This window comes from Rana temporaria, chromosome 4 (assembly GCF_905171775.1).
Source record: "Rana temporaria chromosome 4, aRanTem1.1, whole genome shotgun sequence".
Lineage (NCBI taxonomy): Eukaryota > Metazoa > Chordata > Amphibia > Anura > Ranidae > Rana > Rana temporaria.
The window spans coordinates 379,406,542-379,431,744 of record NC_053492.1 but is presented as its reverse complement, the minus strand read 5'-3'; the positions used below and the strand labels follow the sequence as shown (position 1 = coordinate 379,431,744).

At 42.3% G+C, this 25,203-nt stretch overlaps 1 protein-coding gene across 1 annotated transcript in view; it reads right to left on the bottom strand.

The window, feature by feature from the left end:
• The window catches only part of FH (fumarate hydratase), a 59,407-nt gene that overhangs the window by 5,633 nt on the left and 28,571 nt on the right, over positions 1-25,203 (bottom strand). The window contains exons 3-7 of the mRNA XM_040351013.1: positions 19,128-19,238; positions 16,937-17,113; positions 12,504-12,686; positions 6,101-6,266; positions 967-1,170 (exon numbers count right to left, since the gene is read on the bottom strand). Coding sequence (XP_040206947.1) covers positions 967-1,170; positions 6,101-6,266; positions 12,504-12,686; positions 16,937-17,113; positions 19,128-19,238 — 841 coding nt within the window. The remainder of the gene's footprint in view (positions 1-966; positions 1,171-6,100; positions 6,267-12,503; positions 12,687-16,936; positions 17,114-19,127; positions 19,239-25,203) is intronic.

Genomic DNA, 25,203 nt, shown 5'->3' with positions numbered 1-25,203 from the left:
TGGCTCGGTTCTTTCTGCTGTCAGAAGGATTTCCCCGCCAACAGCTGAAATGTAAAGAAAAGAATGCCGGCAATTATTGGTTGTTAAGGAGCAGGGCCGCCGCGTCTTTAACAACCATTGACATTTCAGCTGTCCGTGGTTTCGCCTTTCCACCGCCTCCTGCCAGCTGTCACCCTCCTCGGAGACTCAAGTTTACCAAGAAGCGCTGGAAGCCACTAGCACTCCCAGACCTCTGGCCACTGACACACCAGCGGCTACCACCCAAGAGTACAGCAGATAAATGTATTATTTATGCTGGAATTGTTTTGAACCTCGTCAGTGTATTTTTTACCTTTTATACATTAAATTGCGGTCATACTGCACTTAGACGGCGCTACCCTCTCTGTCCTTTGTGTTCTCAGTGTGCCTTCTACCCCCCCCCCCCCCACTACTCTTCCTAGGCGATGGGAATCAGTAATTGGTATCAGCGAGTACTTTATAAAAAAAAAAAAAAAAAAAAACGGTACTCGTGCTCAGTGTTAAAAAAAAAAAAAAATGGCATTGATGCATCCCTAGAAACTGCCATTGCAGGCATATCTTTAAAAAAAAGTGCATGCTCCAAGAATGTCCTCATTATCCTTTTATAACTTGGTGAGCCACGGATCTGGAGCAAAAGGTGCTCATCAGATATAAGACACATGACCTGCACACACCTATGTCAGTCATCCTTGTCCTTGGGCTTCTGGCTTGAGTATAACAGGACCAGACGTCAGCAATGGCATGTCCAAGTGGAAATCAGCTGCTCTTCCTCTGCTATTTACTAAGCAATGGCATTTGATTTTGGAATACAGTACAATAAACTGTTCCTTAAAAAGGTGTTGCAAAAGTTTATGATGGGGAGTGAACATTTCTGCAGATGTTTACGCTATAAAAGAATTTTAAAACACCACTAGTCCAACACTTTAGGGAAGAAGCAAGATCTTTTACCTGGCATAATGCTGCTTCCAGGTTCATTTTCTGGCAAGATTAATTCTCCCAGACCCGATCTTGGTCCAGACCCAAGAAAACGAATATCGTTGGCTATTTTCATTAGGCTACAGGCAACAGTGTTTAGGGATCCACTCAATTCAACTAACGCGTCATGTGCAGCAAGAGCTTCAAACTTGTTAGGAGCGGTGATAAATGGTAATCCTATTAAAAAGGAAGTTAAATACATAATTACATGTTAAAAAATAAAACACATTTACAGAGAAAGTACACACAGAAACAAGGCCACAAAACCGACAGCATTTTGAACTGAAAAATTGTTCTATATCCACTTATCGACCCACCACAGTACACATACTGTGACAGGGGGCTTCTACAGGCAAAATAATGTACCTGTACATTGCTGCCTGTGTCTGGATATTGGGCATACGCCACACACACACACACACACCTACTCTCCTGTGATTTGACACAGCGGGCGTTTGTCAACAGATCCCGGCCAGGACCCACTATTCAGCTGTGTCGAATCACAACCCAGAGCCCTGCGTTGACAATCAACACAGGGCTCTATGCAGAGGGAAGGATCGTTTAGTTTCTTCTCCCCGAATTTCTTTTCATTACACATTGTTAGGCACATGCTTAACCCCTTGATTGCCCCTAAATATTAACCTCTTCCCAGCCAGTGTGTCATTAGTACAGTGACAGTGTATATTATTATCACTGATCATTGTACTAGTGTCACTGGAGATGTCAGTTAGCAATTTACCACAAATTTTCAGATAGCCGCTGCACTATAACAGTTCCATTAAGTCGCTGATCGCCGCTAATTAATAGTATATAAAAAGAATAAATAAAAATTCATAGAGATAGAGATATATATATATATATATATATAGATATATATATATATATATATATATATATATATATATATATATATATATATATATATATATATATATATATATATATATCTCACACACCCCCCATAGTTTGTAGACGCTATAACTTTCACACAAACCAATAAACACTTATTGAGATTGAGATATTACCAAAAGACACATAGCAGAATATATTTTGGCCTAAATTTATGAAGTAATTCGATTTTTTTTTTATTAAAGTGGAGGTTCACCCAAAAAAATCAATTTAACAATAGATTGAGGCTAATTACGGGAAGCAGAATCGGGTGTTTTGTTTAAAATCAATGCAGTACTTACCGTTTTAGAGATAGATCTTCTCCGTGGCTTCCGGGTATGGGCTGCGGGACTGGGCGTTCCTATTTGATTGATAGCCTTCCGACCGTCACATACAGCGCATCACCAGTTTCCGAAAGTAGCCGAACGTCGGTGCGCATGCGCCGTATAGAGTCGCACCGACGTTCGGCAACTCGTGACGCGCTGTATGCGACCGTCGGAAGGCTGTCAATCAAATAGGCGGAGAAGATCTATCTGTCTCTTAAACGGTAAGTACTGCATTGATTTTAAACAAAACACCCGATTCTGCTTCCCGTAATTAGGCCCAATCTACTGTTAAAAAAAAAAAAAAAATTGAAATAGGTTTTATAGCAGAAAGTAAAAATGTTTTTTTTTTTTTCCACCCCAAAATTATCAGTATTGTTTCGTGCATACAAAAAAACAAAAAAAAAAGCAGTGGTGATCAAATACCAATAAAAGCAAGCTCTATTTGTGTGAATTTTTTTGGGGGGGTACAGCGTTGCATGACTGAGCAATTGCCAGTTAAAGAAACTCCGTGCTAAATTGCAAAGAAAATCCTGGTCATGAGGGGAGGACCCAGTACTCTTAGGCACCAACACAAAATATTTGATTTCTGATTTGTTCCAAGCATTCATTGCTTGGATATCAAATATGTTCAACTAAGTAACTCATTAAATAACCTGGTAGCTCCCTGTAGTGTCCAAAGTACATTCATAAGGCAATCATCAAAAGTTCACCACCGTTTAGTGCCCTTGGACAAAACCAACCAAACCCACAGCTCAAATTTAATTCTTGTACTGATGCATAAAGCTATCCTGATATATCTACATCTGCGCTTCAATGATAGAGACTTAAATTTGACTTTTTAGAACACAACTGATTCCATTTGTTCCTTATAGTTAAATAGTGCAGCGCTAAAAATAAAAACAAAAAATCGAACAGCATTAAAAACAATTATTATGAACAATAATTGCAAAAAAACACATGCAAAACACATACTATAAAGCAAATAATCCTTAATTAAAATTGCATAAAGAACAGTCCTTATGGGGAAAAAAAGTCCTTATGTGAAGACAATAACCCAGAAAGGATGGCAAGAATGGCTTAATTTCTTCACATAAGGACTTTTTTTCAATAAGGACTGTTCTCCGATTTGTCAGGGGTCACTGAATCCTGGGCTGTTCCTGAAACCCGCACCGCTCTCCCAGCCTTTTTGAGGCTGCCCAGCTGAGCGCCCACTCGGCCTCTTCGCAGCCAACCATTCAGTTCACGGCATGGCTGGGGGGCAGAGACTAGAGATCAGCTGACTGGTAAGGAATGTGAAGTGGGAGGGGCTTGAAGAGACCCTTTCTCCTGATTTTGGCATAGGTGTCACTGCTACAAGACACTGTGAAGCCGGAGACACCGTGAGTAAAAGTCCCCACTACAGTTCTCAGATCAGCAGATGACCTTGATCAAGAGCACCTAAGTTGGCTGATCCAAACTCCCCCCAGCATTGATACTCATCCCATCCCCCCCCCCCTTACCAAGGAGTAAGAGAAGGAATAAAAATAGAGAATATATGGAAGGTAGAGGAAAAGAGTGAGGAACAAAGAAAAAAGGGAGAGAAAGAATAAGGGAAAGAACAAGAAAAACGGTTAGAGAGAGGGATGGGGATAAAAAATAAAAATTAAGATAGCGAGAGATAAAACAGAAAGAAAGAAGAACAAAAGAGACATCCTTAATGGTACCATAAAGGGTTTTAATACTGTACGAGCGGAAGGGAATCAGGGAGTGCTAAATGTCTGAGTTAGGGGCTCAAACTACTTGTCTTGCCTTGGGTGCCGACAACCCACGCTACGGAAAATAATTTTTTTGTTAGGGGGTCCCCACAACTTGGGAAATTTCATCAAGGGGTCACAACACTAGAAAGGTTGAGAACCACTGTGTTAGATTTTTAGTTGTTAATTTTAGCCCTGCACTAACTATAAGAATACATCTTGAGGATTTGATATATTGACCTTAAGTGCATAGCTGCTTACAAGTGAGATATCGTATTGCGCTGGTTGATTTCAATCTATTTGATTACATAACCAGAAGATATTTCTACATAAATGTCATATGTTGTGGATGAACAGATGGCTTTCTTATAATCTAAAAAAAATATCCAACATATGGAGATGGCCCCGTTGATATTGATATACAGGGAGTGCAGAATTATTAGGCAAGTTGTATTTTTGAGGATTAATTTTATTATTGAACAACAACCATGTTCTCAATGAACCCAAAAAACTCATTAATATCAAAGCTGAATATTTTTGGAAGTAGTTTTTAGTTTGTTTTTAGTTTTAGCTATTTTAGGGGGATATCTGTGTGTGCAGGTGACTATTACTGTGCATAATTATTAGGCAACTTAACAAAAAAAATATATATACCCATTTCAATTATTTATTTTTACCAGTGAAACCAATATAACATCTCAACATTCACAAATATACATTTCTGACATTCAAAAACAAAACAAACACAAATCAGTGACCAATATAGCCACCTTTCTTTGCAAGGACACTCAAAAGCCTGCCATCCATGGATTCTGTCAGTGTTTTGATCTGTTCACCATCAACATTGCGTGCAGCAGCAACCACAGCCTCCCAGACACTGTTCAGAGAGGTGTACTGTTTTGCCTCCTTGTAAATCTCACATTTGATGATGGACCACAGGTTCTCAATGGGGTTCAGATCAGGTGAACAAGGAGGCCATGTCATTAGTTTTTCTTCTTTTATACCCTTTCTTGCCAGCCACGCTGTGGAGTACTTGGACGCGTGTTATGGAGCATTGTCCTGCATGAAAATCATGTTTTTCTTGAAGGATGCAGACTTCTTCCTGTACCACTGCTTGAAGAAGGTGTCTTCCAGAAACTGGCAGTAGGACTGGGAGTTGAACTTGACTCCATCCTCAACCCGAAAAGGCCCCACAAGCTCATCTTTGATGATACCAGCCCAAACCAGTACTCCACCTCCACCTTGCTGGCGTCTGAGTCGGACTGGAGCTCTCTGCCCTTTACCAATCCAGCCACTGGCCCATCCATCTGACCCATCAAGACTCACTCTCATTTCAGCAGTCCATAAAACCTTAGAAAAATCAGTCTTGAGATATTTCTTGGCCCAGTCTTGACGTTTCAGCTTGTGTGTCTTGTTCAGTGGTGGTCGTCTTTCAGCCTTTCTTACCTTGGCCATGTCTCTGAGTATTGCACACCTTGTGCTTTTGGGCACTCCAGTGATGTTGCAGCTCTGAAATATGGCCAAACTGGTGGCAAGTGGCATCTTGGCAGCTGCACGCTTGACTTTTCTCAGTTCATGGGCAGTTATTTTGCGCCTTGGTTTTTCCACACGCTTCTTGCGACCCTGTTGACTATTTTGAATGAAACGCTTGATTGTTCGATGATCACGCTTCAGAAGCTTTGCAATTTTAAGAGTGCTGCATCCCTCTGCAAGATATCTCACTATTTTTGACTTTTCTGAGCCTGTCAAGTCCTTCTTTTGACCCATTTTGCCAAAGGAAAGGAAGTTGCCTAATAATTATGCACACCTGATATAGGGTGTTGATGTCATTAGACCACACCCCTTCTCATTACAGAGATGCACATCACCTAATATGCTTAATTGGTAGTAGGCTTTCGAGCCTATACAGCTTGGAGTAAGACAACATGCATAAAGAGGATGATGTGGTCAAAATACTCATTTGCCTAATAATTCTGCACTCCCTGTAGGACATAACTGTGCAGCCAACCGTGACACAAAAGGATGTAAATAAATCTATAGCTCAGGAAAGGACGCAGTTCAAATTGCAAGTATACACAAGACTTAGGAAGGCAAAACACAATAGAATAAGTCACTTTTTAGATAAATGCTCCTTCCTGGAAAACATCTATGACACCTTACCTGTAAGCTCAGACACTTTGGCAGCAACCTTCTCTGCAAATCCAATTCTGGTGTTTAAGCCAGTTCCAACTGCTGTGCCACCAGCAGCTAATTCGTAAACCCTTGTTAAAGCACTCTCAATTCTAATAATGCCATACTTAACCTGCTGTACATAAGCACTAAACTCCTGGAAAACAAAAAGTTGAAACATATTCGGTTTAGAAGTACATATAGTATACAGTGTGGAAAGTAATTGGTTTCTAGAGCTTTTAGGCATGGAACATTCTCTAATCACAGCAATCACAGATACTTAAAACAAAGTGGAGCAGGGTAGAATGGCTTTAAGTACTAAAGGGCCTTTGTGCTGCCATTCCAATCATCAAATTAGCTTCAACCTTTTCTGTTAGGTCAGGATAGAACAAAGCGAGACAGTGATTGTTGGTAAGTAGGGAAACAGACTTCAGTATAACGCCTTATATACAAGGGGGCAGATCCACCTACATCTGCGGCGGCCGCAGCGTATGCAAGATACGCTGCGTATGTAAGATACGCAGCGTATGTTTTATACCGTCAATTTCCATTGGACGGTATAAAAGGTGACTCTCCTTTAGACCAGCTACAGTTAGGTAGATGTCACACTGATCGGGTCAGTATTTGGCGCATTATAAATCCATTAAATCAATCAATCATGGAGGCCCCCCCGAGACATCCATCCTGTCCACATTTTCTCACTATATTTATGCCTCGTTAAGATGGGCACTTGCACAAATGCTGCAGGGCTTGACAAATTTGCTTGGAATCTAGGAGCCAGCTAAAAAAGTTAGGAGCCAGGAACGCTCCCCGTCCCGCCGAGCTCGCGTGCAGAAGCGAACGCATATGTGAGTAGTGCCCACATATGATAACGGTGTTCAAACCACACATGTGAGGTATCACCGCGATCGTTAGAGCGAGAGCAATAATTCTAGTTCTCTAGACCTCCTCTAACTCAAAACATGCAACCTGTAGAATTTTTTAAACGTCGCCTATGGAGATTTTACAGGGTAAAAGTTTGTCGCCATTCCACGAGCGGACGCAATTTTGAAGCGTGACATGCTGGGTATCAATTTACTCGGTGTAACATTATCTTTCACAATATAAAAAAAAATTGGGCTAACTTTACTGTTGTCTTATTTTTTCATTAAAAAAAGTGTATTTTTACCCAAGAAAGTGCGCTTGTAAGACCGCTGTGCAAATAAAGTGTGACAGAAAGTATTGCAATGACTGCCATTTTATTCTCTATGGTGTTAGAATAAAAAATATATATATATATAATGTTTGGGGGTTCTAAGTAAAAAAGGGAAGGCGGTGGGTGGGCAGTGAAAAAAACAGGCATAGGAAGCACCATTAGCATTGCTGGTTGTCTTGTCATACCAACGGCCACCACAAGAGGGTGCCAGAGAAGCATAGGACCGGCAATCGTGCCGGGAGGGGGGGGGGTTTGCAGGTGCACACGGAGAGACGGGATACCCCAGCTGGTCGCAATTGCGACCTGGATCCCGGGTTTGTCGAACCCTGAATACTTTGCCAAATGATGTTTGCTTTGGTACCTGCATCCACCCCCACAGCGTGCAGGCAACTTATAGAAGTAGATGCAGACAAAGCAGCTGCATGCACATCAAAATCTGACAGCCATGCAGGAGCTGGTGCATGGCCCTGCACACACTCTGTCTGCATTTGGGTCTGTGCATCGTCTCCGGTATGTAGGGTTTTTTTTTTCCCTCAGAAACTCGGTGCAGGAACTCAACCCGCCCCCCCAAAGCCCCATTACACACACACCCTCCAAACCTTATCACATAGTAAAATTTGACCACACTATTAACCCATTAACAGTTAGAGGATCTTAAGGGGCATTACATACAGATTGCAGTGTTGGGAGTACACACAGAGTGCAGGGTTCAGGGGTGAGCCAGGGCCATCTTTAAGGCAAAGCAAAAGGGGAAGTTGCCCTGGGCCATCATGAGATGGACTTGTGTTTACAAGTGATAGTGGTGGGCAGGGAGCAGAGTGCTTGAGCCAGAGGTGGTGGAACCAAGTTCCAGCTGAAAAAAAGCCCTGCCTGTATGACTGTCATATGTTGACGTGTGGCTGTGACCATGCAGTCGCTTTGTCTGAATCTACTTCCATGTGCACAGCTGGGGGCTGTTGCACACGCTAAAAAGGAATTCATTGGACGCTTCCTAAGTGGAGACAGCATAGTTTCTGAGCTTTCCCTACTCCTCAGGAACCTTTCCCTGTTGATATGCCAGATGAAGAACCTGTCCCTACACTAGCCACTCGCACAAAGCACGCCAAATCTGGGAGCCAGAGGGCCAGATTCTCAGAAGAGTTACGACGGTGTATCTCAGGAAACACCGTTGTATCTCTGTTTCTGAGCCCGGTTATCTATGCGAGCGATTCCTAGGATCATTTTCGCATAGATACGTCCAAGATCTGACAGGTGTAAGTCACTTACACCGTCGGATCTTAGATGTAATGCAACGCCGGCCGCTAGGTGGCGTTTACATTCAGGTCTCATTTGACTATGCAAATGAGCCCGATACGCCGATTCCCGAACGAATTTGCGTCGCTTACGTCGTTTGCGTAAGGTTACCCCTGTTATATGAGGGGTAACCTTACGCAAGTCCGCCGTATGCCACGTTAAGTATGGCGTCGGGTGCCCGTCTTTTTCCGTCGGTTACGTCGTTTTCCTAAGTCGTTCTTGAATACGACTTTACGTCAATGACGCACACGTCGGCGTCATTGACGTTTTCCGTCGTGAGCTGGAGCATGCGCACTGGGCTATTTTTCAGCCTGGCGCATGCGCAGTTCAATCGGCGCGGGGGCGCGCTTAATTTAAATTTAAATTACGCGGCCATACGCTGGGCTATTTACACTACGCCGCCGCAAATTACGGAGCAAGTGTTTGGGGAATACGGCACTTGCTCCTGTAAGTTGCGGTGGCGTAGTGTAAATGGCTTACACTACGCCAACGCAGATTCTTAGAGAATCTGGCCCAGAGTCTTTAATAGACACTGTCCTGCCTCACTTCCTAGCCTCCTTCGCATACAACCAGCCTGGCAAGTGGAGAAACAAGAGTGGAGATCCAGGAGTTTTTTCCTATACGCATTATACCCCTGGAGGGGTGATTGGATCTGGTGAGTGGGGACCCATGTGTGGGAGCACCGCTAATACTTCAAGAGCACCTGTATTCACCTCAAGATCACTTGCTGTGTTTCACTATTAATTTGCATTGTGAGACTTTTTCACTGGCTTTTGGATATCGACGAAAGGAATCCCAAAAGTGTCATTTATGGGACTTTATATACACTTGTGATTGGACTTTCACTTATTATTTTTTACTTTGTTCACACATTTTCAGTTTTTTATAGCTATTTTTTGATAGATCTTTGCTTTATATACTTACTTGATACATGTGCACATATATATGACCATAACTTATATATTGTTTTTAACCACTTGAGGCGCTAGTCAGCAGTTTTGGCTGTTGTATTTATTTTATTTTATTTTCATTCTATTTACTCACCATATCCTCCTAACAAGGTATGACTAGAGATCTCACTCTTTATGAATAATACTGAATATACATTCAGGCACCCCAGTATTATAGTTATACAGGTGCACATTTGGTCCCTGGTATCAATTCACACGGATGGTGAGGGATATCACTTAATTAAGCTTAGGACACATCACGGTTAACCCTTTGCAGGTCCCTGTAGCTATTGTGTCCCAGTTAGGCAGCGCCACTACCCCCACTTACCCTTTTTTTCCCCTTCTATCACAGGTTCCCCTTTGGGGAATTTAATAGGGGGGGGCAGCAGCCTTTTTCATACAAACATCTTAAGCGCAGAACACATACATTTTTTATATATAAATAAAAAAATAAGACAACAGTAAAGTTATCCCAATTTTTTTTATATTGTGAAAGATAATGTTACGCCGAGTAAATTGATACCCAACATGTCACGCTTCAAAATTGCATCCGCTCGTGGAATGGCGACAAACTTTTACCCTTTAAGATCTCCATAGGCGACATTTAAAAAAATTCTACAGGTTGCATGTTTTAAATTACAGAGGAGGTCTAGAGGGCTAGAATTATTGCTCTTGCTCTACCGATCGCAGCGATACCTCACATGTGTGGTTTGAATATCGTTTACATATGCGGGAGCTACTCGCGTATGTGTTCGCTTCTGCGCGTGAGCTCGGCGGGACGGGGCGTGTTTTCTCCCTCCTAACTTTTTTAGCTGGCTCCTAGATTCTAAGCGAATTTGTCACACCCTGACTTACCTCATCTTTCGATTTTGCTTTTAAATGTCCTCATTTCTTCTGAGAAACCCTCACTTCCTGTTCTTCTGTCTGTAACTCCACACAGTAATGCAAGGCTTTCTCCCTGGTGTGGAATGTCGTGCTTGCCCCCTCCCTTGGACTACGGGAGAGTCAGAAAGCCCACTTAACACACAGCTCCTTTCTCTATCTGCAATGTAGAGCGCGTCCTGACTCTCTTGCTCGCCCCCTCCCCCCTCAAGGGAGGGGGTGAGCACGACACTCCACACCAGGGAGAAAGCCTTGCATTACTGTGTGTAGTTACAGACAGAAGAACAGGAAGTGAGGATTTCTCAGAAGAAATAAGGACATTTAAAAGCTAAATGGAAGGATGAGGTAAGTGAAGGAGGACTGCACTAAGGTAAAGGAAGCTATTTAGGAAAAAAAAAAAGGTTTATTTACAATTTGTCCCACTGTTTCTTGCCATATGGCGCTGCTGCCAAAAAAAAAAAAACAGTGTTAAAAAAGCGATGTTGGCCCCATTTTTAACCACTCTCCCATCCTGGGTGGATGTCAAATGACGTCCTGGGTTTCCCAGCCATTTGGGGGTGGGGGGGGGGCTGGCGCGTGACCCGATGCGTGTGCCCGGCGGCCGCGCTGTCCGCAATCACGGCAGGACTGTGGATCTGTGTAAACACACAGATCCACGGTCCCGTCAGGTGAGACTGATGTGTGTTCCCAGTACAGAGGAACACACATCAGTCTCCTCCTCTTGTGAGTCCCCTCCCCCTACAGTTAGAATCACACACTGGGGAACATATTAACCCCTTCAGTGCCCCCTAGTGCATATTAACCCCTTCCCTGCCAGTCACATGTATACAGTAATCAATGCATTTTTATAGCACCGATTACTGTATAAATGGAAATGGTCCGAAAAATGTGTCAAAAGTGTCCAATATGTCACAATGCAATAAAACTATCCCCTCTTTTGTAGAAGCTTTAAAACTTTTGCGCAAACCAATCAATATACCCTTATTGTGACTTTTTACAAAAAAAAAAAAAAAAAAAGTAGAATACGTATCGGCCTAAACTGAGGAAAAAATTATTTTATTTTATAGATTTTTTGGGGGTATTTATTATAGCAAAAAGTAAAAAAATATTGATTTTTTTTCTCAAAATTGTCGCTCTATTTTTGTTTATAGCGCAAAAAATAAAAACCGCAGAGGTGATCAAATACCACCAAAAGAAAGCTCTATTTGTGAAAAAAAAAAAAAAAGAAGAAGAGGTCATCAAGTTTTGTTTGGGAGCCACGTCGCACGACCGATCAATTTTCAGTTTAAGCGACGCAGTGCCGAATCGCAAAAAAGGAGCCAGGTTCTGAACTTTCATAATGGTCTTAACCAGTTAAATAGCGCTTCTGGGCATTTTCTGCATTTTTTTGGATTTTTTTTTTTTTACTGAAAAACACAAACACACACACTACCTATAATGTAAAAACACCTAAAAACACCAAACGTTTTGGGCCATTATTAGTTTTTACAGCTCAACAGCCTCTGCTCCTGGACGCACAGGCTGTCGTTTTTTTTCTACTGTCCCTAAACGCTTATGCCTCCCAACGCCACTGAAATTTGATGTGTGCATGGACACATAGGCTAACGTGGAGGGGCATTCAGAGGCAGTTAACGTCAAACGCCCCCAACAGCAGCTGTAAAAACGTCCTGTGTGCATGAGCCCTGACTGTTGATTCCAGTGACTACTGTTGCTGGTACAGATAGCAGCACAATGGCCAAGTGGTTAGCAATTCCGAATAGCAGCACTAGGGTCATTCGTGAGCATAGCCACTCAAAGACCGGAATTTTGTTATTGGCAAGATTAGCAGGTTAATATATATATATATATATATATATATATATATATATATATATATATATATATATATATATATATATATATATATATATATATATATATATATATATATATATATATATATATATATAAAAGACAAAAAAATAAAAAATAAAACAAATGCAGCCAATAATACATCTAAGGATTAATAAGATGCAATTTTTTACAAGCTTGGTTTTGGGTTTAGAAACATTTAAAGTATTTGTTATTACTGTACCTGTCCCAGAGTAAGTGGCACTGCATCTTGTGTATGGGTACGGCCAATTTTAATAATTTTCGCAAATTCCTTTGATTTAGCTTCCAAAGCATCGTGGAGCTTTTTCAACCCCGGTATAAGAATGTCATGGACTTCTTTTGCAGCAGCAATATGCATTGCTGTAGGAAAGGTGTCATTTGAACTCTAGCAAGGAAAGTAAAATAGCAGTGGTGGCAATTATTTACATTACTCCGAAAATGATTTTCAATACAACATAAAAGACAAAAACTATACAGCATTAAGAGCATATTCTGATAAGCACCATGTCGGAATGATATGCTGTACAAGGTATTTGTAGTCCGAATTTTATTTTATCAGATCATGTGTCACTGCTGTGCAATATCAAACAGCACAATCTGTATAACATCACTAAGCCGATTCTTGCTTGCTTCTGTACTGTAGATCAGTACAGTTATTCAAAAATGTATAAACCATTGCCTGTCTATAACTGTCATCTCCACAATGGGAGCACACTCATTGTAATGGACAGACAAGTGGCCGGTGGGCCTGGAGGCAGCCCAATCCTTCTGAATTGCACAGAGGGCACATTGGACAACCAGCCCATAGCACTATGGCAGCAAACGTGTCCAGTGTGTGGCAGGGGCCATCTCTTTGTTACTGGTGCAATAAAGAGTCTTCCTGCGCACAATTTTTTTTGAGTTATTACCTTTCCTTCCATTTCAACAGTCTTATTACACTGAGGAAATAAATAAAGAACTATGATTAGATTTTAGGTCACATCGGGGAGCTTAGATTTATTTTTATTCACAGAAGAATGTGTTTTTTTTTTCTTCCTATAAGCAATGGGCCAGATTCAGGAATAATTCCGGCAGCGTAACGTATCCCCTTTACGTTACGCCGCCGCAAGTTTTCGGCGTTTTGATTCACAAAGCACTTGCCTGTAAACTTGCGGCGGCGTAGCGTAAAGCTGTCCGGCGCAAGCCCGCCTAATTCAAATGGGGCGTGTACCATTTAAATTAGGCGCTTTCCCGCGCCAAACGTTCTGCGCATGCTCCGTTAGGAAATTTCCCGCCCTGCTTTGCGCGAAATTATGGCGCCCCAACGTGTTTTTTGAACGGCGACGTGCGTAACGTACTTTCGTATTCCCGGACGTCTTACCCAAAAAAAAAAAAAAATTGAAATTCGACGCGGGAACGACGGCCATACTTTAACATGGATGGTCTAATGTTACACCATCTAAATAGGACTCGTAACTTTACAACGGGAAAAGCCGACTAGCGACGACGTAAGAGAATGCGATGAACGCGCGTACCGTCGTGGATCGCCGTAATCAGCTAATTTGCATACCCGACGCTGGAAAACGACGCAAACTCCACCCAGCGGCCGCTGGAGAATTACACCTAGGATCCGAAGGCGTACGATGCCGTACGCCTGTCGGATCTTTGCCAAAAGCCGTTGTATCTTGGTTTGAGGATTCCAAATCAAGATACGACGCCGCAAATTTGAAAGTACGCCGGAGTATCAGCAGATACTCCGGCGTACTTTCAAATTTGCGGCGTCGTATCAGCAGATACTCCGGCGTACTTTTTCTGTGAATCTGGCCCAATATTGTGATGTAGTAATGCCAACGTTTGCCCTATTGGTTCACATGAGGTATGACATTTATAAACCAAGGGTAGCTCCTATGAAAAAAAGTTTATGGGGATTGACAGGGCAGACTTGAAAAGAGCAAAGATGATGCAAGGTAAAAGTTTAGAGTTACACAAGAAGTCCGACACTAGACTTTTTGCTCTCACTCTGGTGTTCGTGGCAAAACCATGTGCTGTGAGATCACCATCAACATATGCATGTGGGACCTAGATGTGCGTTTGCATTTACGCATGAGCACAGGAGCCTCTTTAAAAAAAAATGTAAATCCGCTTTACTGCCATCACAAGGGAAGAACAACCCTTGTGATAGCATGGGCTGTGGCAGGTCCCTTTTGAGAAGAGATGTGGCGTCTATTAGACACCATGGCCCGGATTCACGTAGAGCCGCGTAAAATTGTGCGGAGCGTAACGTATCCGATTTACGTTACGCCTCCGCAACTTACACGGGCAAGTGCTGTGTTCTCAAAGCGCTTGCTCCGTAAGTTGCGGCGGCGTAGCGTAAATCGGCCGGCGTAAGCCCGCATAATTCAAATTTGGATCAGGGGGGCGTGTTTTATGTAAAACTACTGTGACCCAACGTGATTGACGTTTTTGTGGAACGGCGCATGCGCCGTCCGTGGAATTTCCCAGTGTGCATTGCTCCAAAGTACGCCGCAAGGACGTCATTGGTTTCGACGTGAACGTAAATGGCGTCCTGCCCCATTCACGGACGACTTACGCAAACGACGTAACTTTTTCAAATTTCGACGCAGGAACGACGGCCATACTTAACATTGGCTGCGCCTCATATGGCAGGGGCAACTTTACGCTGGGAAAAGCCTAACGTAAACGTCGTAACTTTACTTCGTCGGCCGCGTGTACGTTCGGGAATTTGCGTATCTAGCTAATTTGCATACTCGACGCGGAATTCGACGGAAGCGCCACCTAGCGGTCAAAAAAAAAATGCAGTTAAGATCAGACGGCGTAAGAGACTTACGCCTGTCGGATCTAATGGATATCTATGCGTAACTGATTCTAGGAATCAGACGCATAGATACGACGGGTCAGATTAGGACTTGCGACGGCGTACATGGCGCTGCGCCGTCGTAAGTCCTTTGAGAATCTGGGCCCATATCTTTCCTCCAAAGCATCCGATCAAACTGAGAAGAGTTTGATCAGATTCTGTACAAGCAGTAATGACAAATTGATCATAGAAAACTCATTGCTTCCAGTTTCTTACAGCATAGATGTACCTACCTCTATTCTCCTCCCCTCTGCCTTATCCGGGGTTTCCCAAGCAATTGTCAATCTCAGGCTCCCCAATTGCTTGGGCGAGTCCAGAAAAGGCGACGGGAGAGCCCCTTCCACACCCTGTAGGAGTGATCGGGTGGCTGTACAACCGCTTAAATCACTTCTACAGAAAAGCCCATCACTGGCTAAAAATTTGGTACCAAGATGATGGCTGCAGCTGCATATAAAAAAAAAAAAAAAAAAAAAGCAGCACTTTTCTTCCTCATGTCAGAGCTACAACCGTGAAGACTGGTGATCGTGTGTGTCCAATGTATGTCCATTTTTTATCCGCACACTGATGGATGAAAAAGCGGACATACGGTCCGCAGGTGTGAAAGGGGCCAAAAAAAGCAGAAGTAGGGAGATCCTTGCACTGCATGTCCCCCCCCCCCCCCCCCGCTACATGGGGCGGTCGGTAACCCGCGGGGAGCGATCCGGGACGACGGTGCGGCTATTCGTTCATAGCCGCCCCATCGCGATCGCTCCCTGGAGCTGAAGAACGGGGAGAGCCGTAAGTAAACACGGCTTCCCAGTGCTTCACTGTGGCGGCTGCATCGATCGAGTGATCCCTTTTATAGGGAGACTCGATCGATGACGTCAGTCCTACAGCCACACCCCCTACAGTTGTAAACACACACTAGGTGAACCCCAACTCCTACAGCGCCCCCTGTGGTTAACTCCCAAACTGCAACTGTCATTTTCACAATAAACAATGCAATTTAAATGCATTTTTTGCTGTGAAAATGCCAATGGTCCCAAAAATGTGTCAAAATTGTCCGAAGTGTCCGCCATAATGTCGCAGTCACGAAAAAGAAAAATCGCTGATCGCCGCCATTAGTAGTAAAAAAAAAAGTAATTAATAAAAATGCAATAAAACTATAAATTTTGCGCAAACCAATCGATAAACGCTTATTGCGATTTTTTTTACCAAAAATAGGTAGAAGAATACTTATCGGCCTAAACTGAGGAAAAAAAAAGTTATATATGTTTTTGGGGGATATTTATTATAGCAAAAAGTAAAAAAATATTGCATTTTTTTCAAAATTGTCGCTTTATTTTTGCTTATAGCGCAAAAAATAAAAACCGCAGAGGTGATCAAATTCCACCAAAGCTCTATTTGTGGGGGAAAAAAAAAGGATGCCAATTTTGTTTGAGAGTCACGTCGCGCGACCGCGCAATTGTCTGTTAAAGCGACGCAGTGCCGAATCGCAAAATCTGGCCTGGGCATTTAGCTGCCTAAAGGTACGGGGCTTAAGTGGTTAATACAGAACAAGCAACCAACATATAACCGGGTACTACAGCATATTATATGTAAATGTCTCCCTTTTTCCCCCCGTGCATTTCTTTTCATCATTGCAGGCCACAGGATTTGTCAGACCAGTGGCTTATATAAAGGGTATGACAGGCAAAAAGCATAACTAAAATGTAGTGACTTGTGAAAGTGTTTGCATATAGCACCTATGAGATTGCAGAGTATATTGGAAACAGTAACAATACTTTGTGTATCGGACATACCTGGCTTTTGTTAACGTGATCGTTGGGGTGTACTGGATCTTTGCTTCCCAGTTTTCCACCCATCATCTCAATGGCACGGTTACTGATGACTTCATTGACATTCATGTTGGTTTGTGTTCCAGAGCCAGTCTGCCACACAGCTAATGGAAAGTGATCGTCTAATTTACCACTAGAAACCTTTATTGAAAGAGAAAACAAAGCAATCTTGAATAAGTACAGGTAAATATCTTACCTAAATTCTCAATAAAATAGGAACTTACAATACGGTATGTTACATTGACAATGTAAAAAGTTTTTAAAGGTTGAAGGGTTAATTGATGAAAACTTTACGCTATGGACGTAAAAGAATTCAATGGACCCGCATCTAAAGCTACAAAAAAAAAAAAAGCGCAAATCACGTGTCGAAAAATGCAGCAAGCACCGTAAAAAGCACTGCAAAAACACTCAAAAGCAACATGCATATGTGTGAATCGAGCCTAAGTCCGGCTGCAACCATTTTAACTGTGGGCAGCTGAAGCTGCTGCCTGTTCACTTCCTGGATTTACACAGACACAAGGAGACACACCTCCAGCTCTCACTGACTCAGAGAACCATAGCTGCAGGATCATGTGACCGGGGGGGGGGGAGAGTAAAGGTTTTTATTCCACTTAAAAATATAGAATTTAAGTTTTTTTTATATTATAAATATCTGTTTAGTAATTATGAACAATACCTGTCAATCCTGCCAGAAATCCAGTGCTATCCTGTGCCCTTTGCAGTGTTATTGCAAATAATATCTACCTTACTTCTGAGGACTACAGAACATTTCTCCCTATGTCATGAAGAAGAAATGAGGATATGTTCTGTAGTCCTGTCCTAGGACAACAACGCTGCTCCTCCATAGATATAGGGCCAGATCCACGTAGCGCGGCGCTTCTTTACGTCTGTAACTTACAGCGTATTTCCCGTATACACAAAGAATTTGCACTGTAAGTTACGGCGGCGTAGTGTAACTGTGTCGGCGTAAGGGCGCGCAATTCAAATGGATGAGATGGGGGCGTTTTATGTTAATACGTCTTGACCCGACGTAAATGATGTTTTTTTTAACGGCGCATGCGCCGTCAGTGGGGGTATCCCAGTACGCATGCTCCAAATTAACCCGCAACAAGCCAATGCTTGTGAACGTCATTCTACGCAAAGCCCTATTCGCGAACGTTTTACGCAAACGACGTACACAACGGAAAATTTGGCGCTGGCCCGACGTTCATACTTAACATTGGCTACGCCTCATAAAGCAGGGGTAACGTTACGCCGAAAAAAAGCCTTACGGAAACTACGTAAAAAAAAAATGCGCCGGCCGGACTTACGTTTGTGGATTCGCGTATCTAGCTAATTTGCATACTCAACGCGAAAATCGACGGAAGCGCCACCTAGCGGCCAGCATAAATATGCACCTTAGATCCGACGGCGTACTAAGACGTACGCCAGTCGGATCTAGCCCAGCTTCAGGCGTATCTTGTTTTGTGGATACAAAACAAAGATACGCCGGAGCAACCTAGCAGTTACGCGGCGTATCAATAGATACGCCAGCGTAACTGCTTTGTGGATCTGGCCCATAGTCTGCTGTTACCACACTTCACCCAAAAATGTAGGACCTGTTTATACAAATACATGCTTCATTCACTACTTCAACATCAGTAGTGTTCAAGTTAAAGTGATTGTAAAGGCTTTTTCTCTCGCTTTTTTAAACAAATCATACTTGCCTCCCCTGTGCGGTTGGTTTTGCACAGAGCAGCCTGGATTCTCCTCTTCTCTGGTCCCTTACTCCTTTCGAGTGCCCCCTCAGCCAAAACCCGAGCCGATTCAGAGCTCCGTGTATCCCTGACCTGGCCCCCGCCCCCTCTCCCCCGATTGGCTGACTGACTTGATGGAAAGCTGCAGGAGCCAATGGCGCCACTGCTGTGTCTTAGCCAATCAGGAGGAGTGTCCTGGACATTACTGGAGAGAGAGAGAGATGCTGCTAAACACAGAAGTTTATTTTTATCTATTTTATTTAATAAAAAGTAAAAAATTAATATTTCTAAATATATAAATCCGTGATGACAGTCACTTTGGTTTGATAAATAGTATGTTAAAAATGGTAAGAGTCCTACACTGTGCAGACAAGTGAAAACGGCAACTTTTTTTGTCAGACGGACAGTTTATGGTTTACCTCATCAGCAGCTTTGGAAATGTAATCTGCGATTTTAGGATCAAGACCGTAATCCTTATTTACTTCAGCTGCGGCCTTTTTCAAGATTCCAAATGCTCTTATGACAGGTATCTTAAAAAAAAAAAAAAAGGGGAAGAAGAAAAAAAAAACAAATTATCATTTACACAGCACCCCAGCTAAAATTCAGCTACTACTTTGTAACACAATTATTATTATTTTTTTTTGCATTCTTAATTTATACAAATTTTTCAGTACAAGAACAAAAGGATAAACCGAACAAGAAAGAGATACAAAATTGGACAGATGGACCAATCTGTGCGCAACAAGTAATATTCAGCATATTATGAACTGCCAATGGAATCTGAGAGGCAACAAGTAATAGTAGGGCAATAAGATTATTGGAAGGAGAGATATGAGGCAAAAACGTAGGTCAGACTATGGTGCATAAAAGTATGGTATAAAAGCAGTAGGTGTGGGCGATGTGGCTCCAAGGTCCCCCATAAGATACCAAACATAATAATAATAAAAAATAAATAAAAAAAACACTGTAGATACATACAATAAAAAAAAAAAAAAAAAAAAAAAAACTTAGGTCAGACTATGGTGCATAAAAGTATGGTATAAAACAGGGTTTGACAAATTTGCTTGGAATCTAGGAGCCAGCTAAAAAAGTTAGGAGCCAGAAAACGCGCCCCGTCCCGACGAGCTTGCGCGCAGAAGCAAACACATACGTGAGCAGCGCCCGCATATGTAAACGGTGTTCAAACCACACATGTGAGGTATCGCCGCGATTGGTAGAGCGAGAGCAATAATTCTAGCCCTAGACCTTCTCTGTAACTCAAAACATGCAACCTGTAGATTTTTTTTAAACGTCGCCTATGAAGATTTTAAAGGGTAAAAGTTTGTCGGCATTCCATGAGCGGGCGCAATTTTGAAGCGTGACATGTTGGGTATGAATTTACTCGGCGCAACATTATCTTTCATAATATAAAAAAAAAATGGGGATAACTTTACTGTTGTCTTATTTTTTAATTAAAAAAAGTGTAATTTTTTTCCCAAAAAAGTGCGCTTGTAAGACCGCTGCGCAAATACGGCGTGACAGAAAGCATTGAAACGATCGCCATTTTATTCTCTAGGGTGTTAGGATAAAAAAATATATATAATGTTTGGGGGTTCTAATTAGAGGGAAGAAGATGGCAGTGAAAAGAGTGAAAAATGACATTAGAATTGCTGTTTAACTTGTAATGCTTAACTTGTAATACCAACGGCCACCACCAGATGGCCACCTTTCAAGCCAAGTCGCCAGGATGCTATTTCTAGTCGCCATGGCGACCGGGATTTGTCGAGCGCTGGTATAAAAGCATTAGGTGTGGGCGATGTGGGTCCAAGGTCCCCCATAAGATACCAAACATAATAATAATAAAAAAATAAATAAAAAAAACACTGTAGATACATACAATTAAAAAAAAAACACACACACACACACACACTTTTATTTAGAAGGGGGTTTTTCTAATATACAAATTTCCATTTAATATTTTTAACGTGACAACACAAAAAACGTTCACTCTTCACGCAAATCATTTATATTTAGAAGAAATTATCTAGATCAGTGAAATCATTATTTAAAAAAAACGTTAATATAAACTTTTCACAAATCTGGCCAATTGATTTGTTTAAACATGCAGGGACAGAGGTTACATTAGATGTAAAAGTACTGGCAGATTAAAGCCAAACTCTGGGATTAGCAAATATTGTCTAAATATATTTGTCATGTGCATCTCATCTCTCCTTGAGCCCAGGTTCACACTGACAGTGGGAAGGAAATCACAGCGGCCTCTGAAATCGAGACTGATCGAGTCGGGACTAACATGCAGGAACTCGCAAAATTTCATTCCCGCATGTCAGTCCCGACTTTGGGGGCGATTTCAAAGACAGCTGTGTGGGTTTCTGCACAGATGTCTACGGAAATCGCACCCGGAAGTCGCCAAAAGTAGTTCAAAAACGACTTTTGGGAATTGGTGCAGCGTCGCAATGTCTGTCACACCGATTCAGACAATGCCATTGCCGGCAATAGCCGCCGATTTGGCATGTGATTTGACATGTCAAGTTGCTGCAATGTGATCCAGGGCTGAGGCTGTATTCACACGCAAAATTAGTTCGTGTTGATCCGCATCCAATTCGCATGATAAGCAAGTTTGACTGGCTCTCAATGGAGCCGGGTCACACATGTCCAGGGTGGCCGCGGACCTGGATTGAAAAAGGGTCTGATGCACGTTTGAGTCTGATTCAGGTGCAAATTCAGGCAAAAATTTGAATCTGAATCGCACCTCTCCAGATACGCCGTCATAACTCCGAATGTGGGCCGTCGCATAGAATCAGATACGCCTCAATGTTGCCGAATAGGGATGTGCGTAAGTTACGTTCACATCGAAAGCATTGACTATTTGCGGCATAATTTGGAGCATGCGCACTGGGATACTTTCACGGACGGCGCATTCGCCGTTCGTTAGAAGCGTCAAATACGTGGGGTCACGAGTAATTAGCATACAACACAACACGCCCCCTACCAGCCTATTTTGAATAAGGCGGGCTTACCCCGGCCCATATACGCTACGCTGCCGTAACTTCGGGAACAAATTCTTTCTGAATACGGGACTTGCCTGTCAAAGTTACAGCGGCGTAGCGTATATGAGATACGCTACGCCCACCTAAAGATAGGCATTTCTCTCTGAATCTAGCCCCAAGTTTTTATTACAGATTTATATTAGCGATGCACTGAAATTTCGGCCAAAAATTGTATTATCGCCATTTCGGCCATGGTGGTGATAATTGCATCCAAAACACACCGCATTTTTGCCATGAATTCACAGCGATTTTACCATGAATTTGCTGCAATTTTACACGATTTTACCATGTTGTGCTTATGAGGTTTTTCATAGGTCATGTGACTCAAAAAACGCATCAAAATCATAACATGGGTGTGTTAATGGTGCGTTCTTGCTGTATTTTCAATGCATTTGAACTGGGAGGTGTGTTTTTTTTTAACTGACCAAAAATGCAGCAAGCAGGATTTTTAACACCACAATGGAATCGCAACGGACCAGTGTGAAGGCATACATAGAATGTAAAAGGGATACATTTTTCTTGAGCTCATCTTGCGCTAAAAGGTGCCAATAATTCATATTTATTTAAATTGAGGATATTAATTAAAAAGTCGAATATAAATACAATATATATATTTTTATTTATTTTGGTCAAACTCATTTTCGGCACCAACATTTCCCATTCTGTGCACCTCTAATTTATATCCTTAGGAGCTATTAAGGATTTTGGTGCCTGGAGTTCAGTTTTAAGTGCCATTCTTCCTAAAAAAAAAAAAAATAATAATTCCTCTTAAGCCAACCTACTGGTGACTAGACTGATCGAAAGACTAATGCCGCGTACACACCATCACTTTATGTGATGAAAAAAAACGACATTTTCTGTGAAGTAAAAAACGACGTTTTTGAAACTTCAATTTTCAAAGACGATTTTGCCTACACACCATCGTTTTTCTCACAATGTTCTAGCAAAGCGAGGTTACGTTCCACCACGTTTTTCCATTGAAGCTCGCTTCATAAGTAGCTTCTGGGCATGCGCGGGTGTAAAAACATTGTTTTAAACGTCGTTTTTTGCTACACACGGTCAATTTCTGTGAAGTAAAAAACGACGTTTTGAAAAACGACACATAAAATTGAAGCATGCTTCAATTTTTTTTTTGTCGTTTTTCAGAAGACATAAAACAACGTTTTCCCCCACACACGGTCATTTAAAGTGACGTTTTTAAAAACGTTGTTTTTTTTCATCACATAAAGTGATGGTGTGTACGTGGCATTATATTTATACTTGTATTCGAAAGGAGTATATTTGAAAATGAATCGCATGGAACACACAAATAGATGTATTTAGAACACTATACATAGAAAAACAACTTGAAGCTGAAAACCAATACATCACTTGGAGAGCACAGGATGGCCTTTGGTGACACTCAAAAGCTGGCAGCTTATTTTTTGACAGTAAAAAACTAAGGGGCAGATCCACAGAGCAAGTACGCCGGCGTACTTTCAAATTTCCCGCGTCGTATCTTTAGTTTGAATCCTCAAACCAAGATACGATGGCATCTGGGTTCGATCCGACAGGCGTACGGCTTTGTACGCCTTCGGATGCAATACTTCGGCGTCCGCTGGGTGGAGTTTGCGTCGTTTTCCGTGTCGGGTATGCAAATGAGCTTTTTCCGACGATCCACGAACGTACGCGTGGTCGTCGCATTCTCTTACGTCGTCTCTAGTCGGCTTTTTCCGGCGTATAGTTAAAGCTGCTATTTTGTGGAGTATAGATAGACTTGCCATGTTAAAGTATGGCCGTCGTTCCCGCGTCGAAATTTGAATTTTTTTTTTTTTTGCGCAAGTCGTCCGTGAATAGGGATGGACGTAAGTCACGTCCAAGTTAAAAAAATGACGTCGTTGCGTCGTCATTTCGCGCAAAGTACGACGGGAAATTTAGAAACGGAGAATGCACAGTTCAATCTGTGCGGGGACGCGCTTCATTTAAAGGAATCACGCCCCCTACCCGCCGATTTGAATTCCGTCGCCAGAAATACACTACGCCGCCGTAACTTACGGCGCAAATTCTTCCTGGATTCGACTTTAAGCCAGGTAAGATACGGCGGCGTATCGTATCTCTGATACGCTGCGCCTGTCCATTTGTATGTGGATCTGGCCCTAAGGCTGTTATATGAAGAGACTACAAGGGCTCATGTCAAAGTAAAAAAAAATCTAGAGCACTGCATCAGAGAGAATGAGATGTGAATTAGCTCATAGCTATAAATACACAATATTTTGTTCCGCAGACGTCAATGCCAATAACTTCCGCACAGGACTAGACATTTCCGACAAGGTCCATTAGGGTGAAATCTACACCACAGCATGACCGATTCTGGTACCTATATTTGATGAGCTCAGTATGCAACTTATTAATAAATTCAATATTAAAAACATAAAATGGTGAAAAATAAAACTATCAAGAAGCCCCCCCCCCCCCTTAAAAAAGGCTGCAATTCATGTTATATATTACTATCTGCTAATCAAATTATTGAAGACAGAAATGGCAGGTGGTGATTATTAAACAAGAACTCTAGAAAACCAATATTTAAGGCTTTGTTCACACTTGTGCGACTTGTCATGCAGCTTTGGACACAAAGTTGCATGACAATTTGCAGCCCATTGATTTTAATCAAACTCGTTCAAATCGACGCAACTTAGGCCCCTTTCACATTGGGGCATTTTTCAGGCGCTTTGGCCTTAAAAAAATAGCCTGTAAAGCGCCTGAAAGAAGCCTCATCTGCAATCCCAATGTGAAAGCCTTTTCAGGTGCCTTTTTTAACGCTAAGACCCCTTTCACACTGGGGTGTTTTTCCATGCGCTTTAGTGTGAAAGCACTCGGGCTTTCATATTGGGACTGCAGATGCAGCTTCTTTCAGGCACTTTTTTAACGCCTGAAAAACACCCCAGTGTGAAAGGGGTCTTAAAGTCGCAGCGACTTTGAAAAAGGTTCCTGCACTACTTTGATGCGACTAGAGTGCAAAAGTCGCATCAAAGTCCCACTCAAAATCACGTGTAAAGTGTAAACGGAGCCTTACATCATAAATTCCACATGTATAATCAAGCACACTGTAGAATCAGAGCACACCTTGGGGCAGATCCACAAAGCGAGTACGCCGGCGTATCTACTGATACGCCGGCGTACTTTCAATTTTCCCACATCGTATTTTTGTTTTGGATCCTCAAAACAAGATACGACGGCATCTGGGTTAGATCCGACAGGCGTACGTCGTCGTACGCCTTTGGATCCAAGATGCAATTCTTCGGCGTCCGCTGGGTGGCCTTCACGTCGTTTTCCGCGTCGAGTATGCAAATTAGCTATTTCCGACGATCCACGAACATACGAGCGGCAGTCGCATTCTTTTACGTCGTCTCTAGTCGGCTTTTTTCGGCGTATAGTTAAAGCTGCTATTTGGTGGCGTACGCAATGTTAA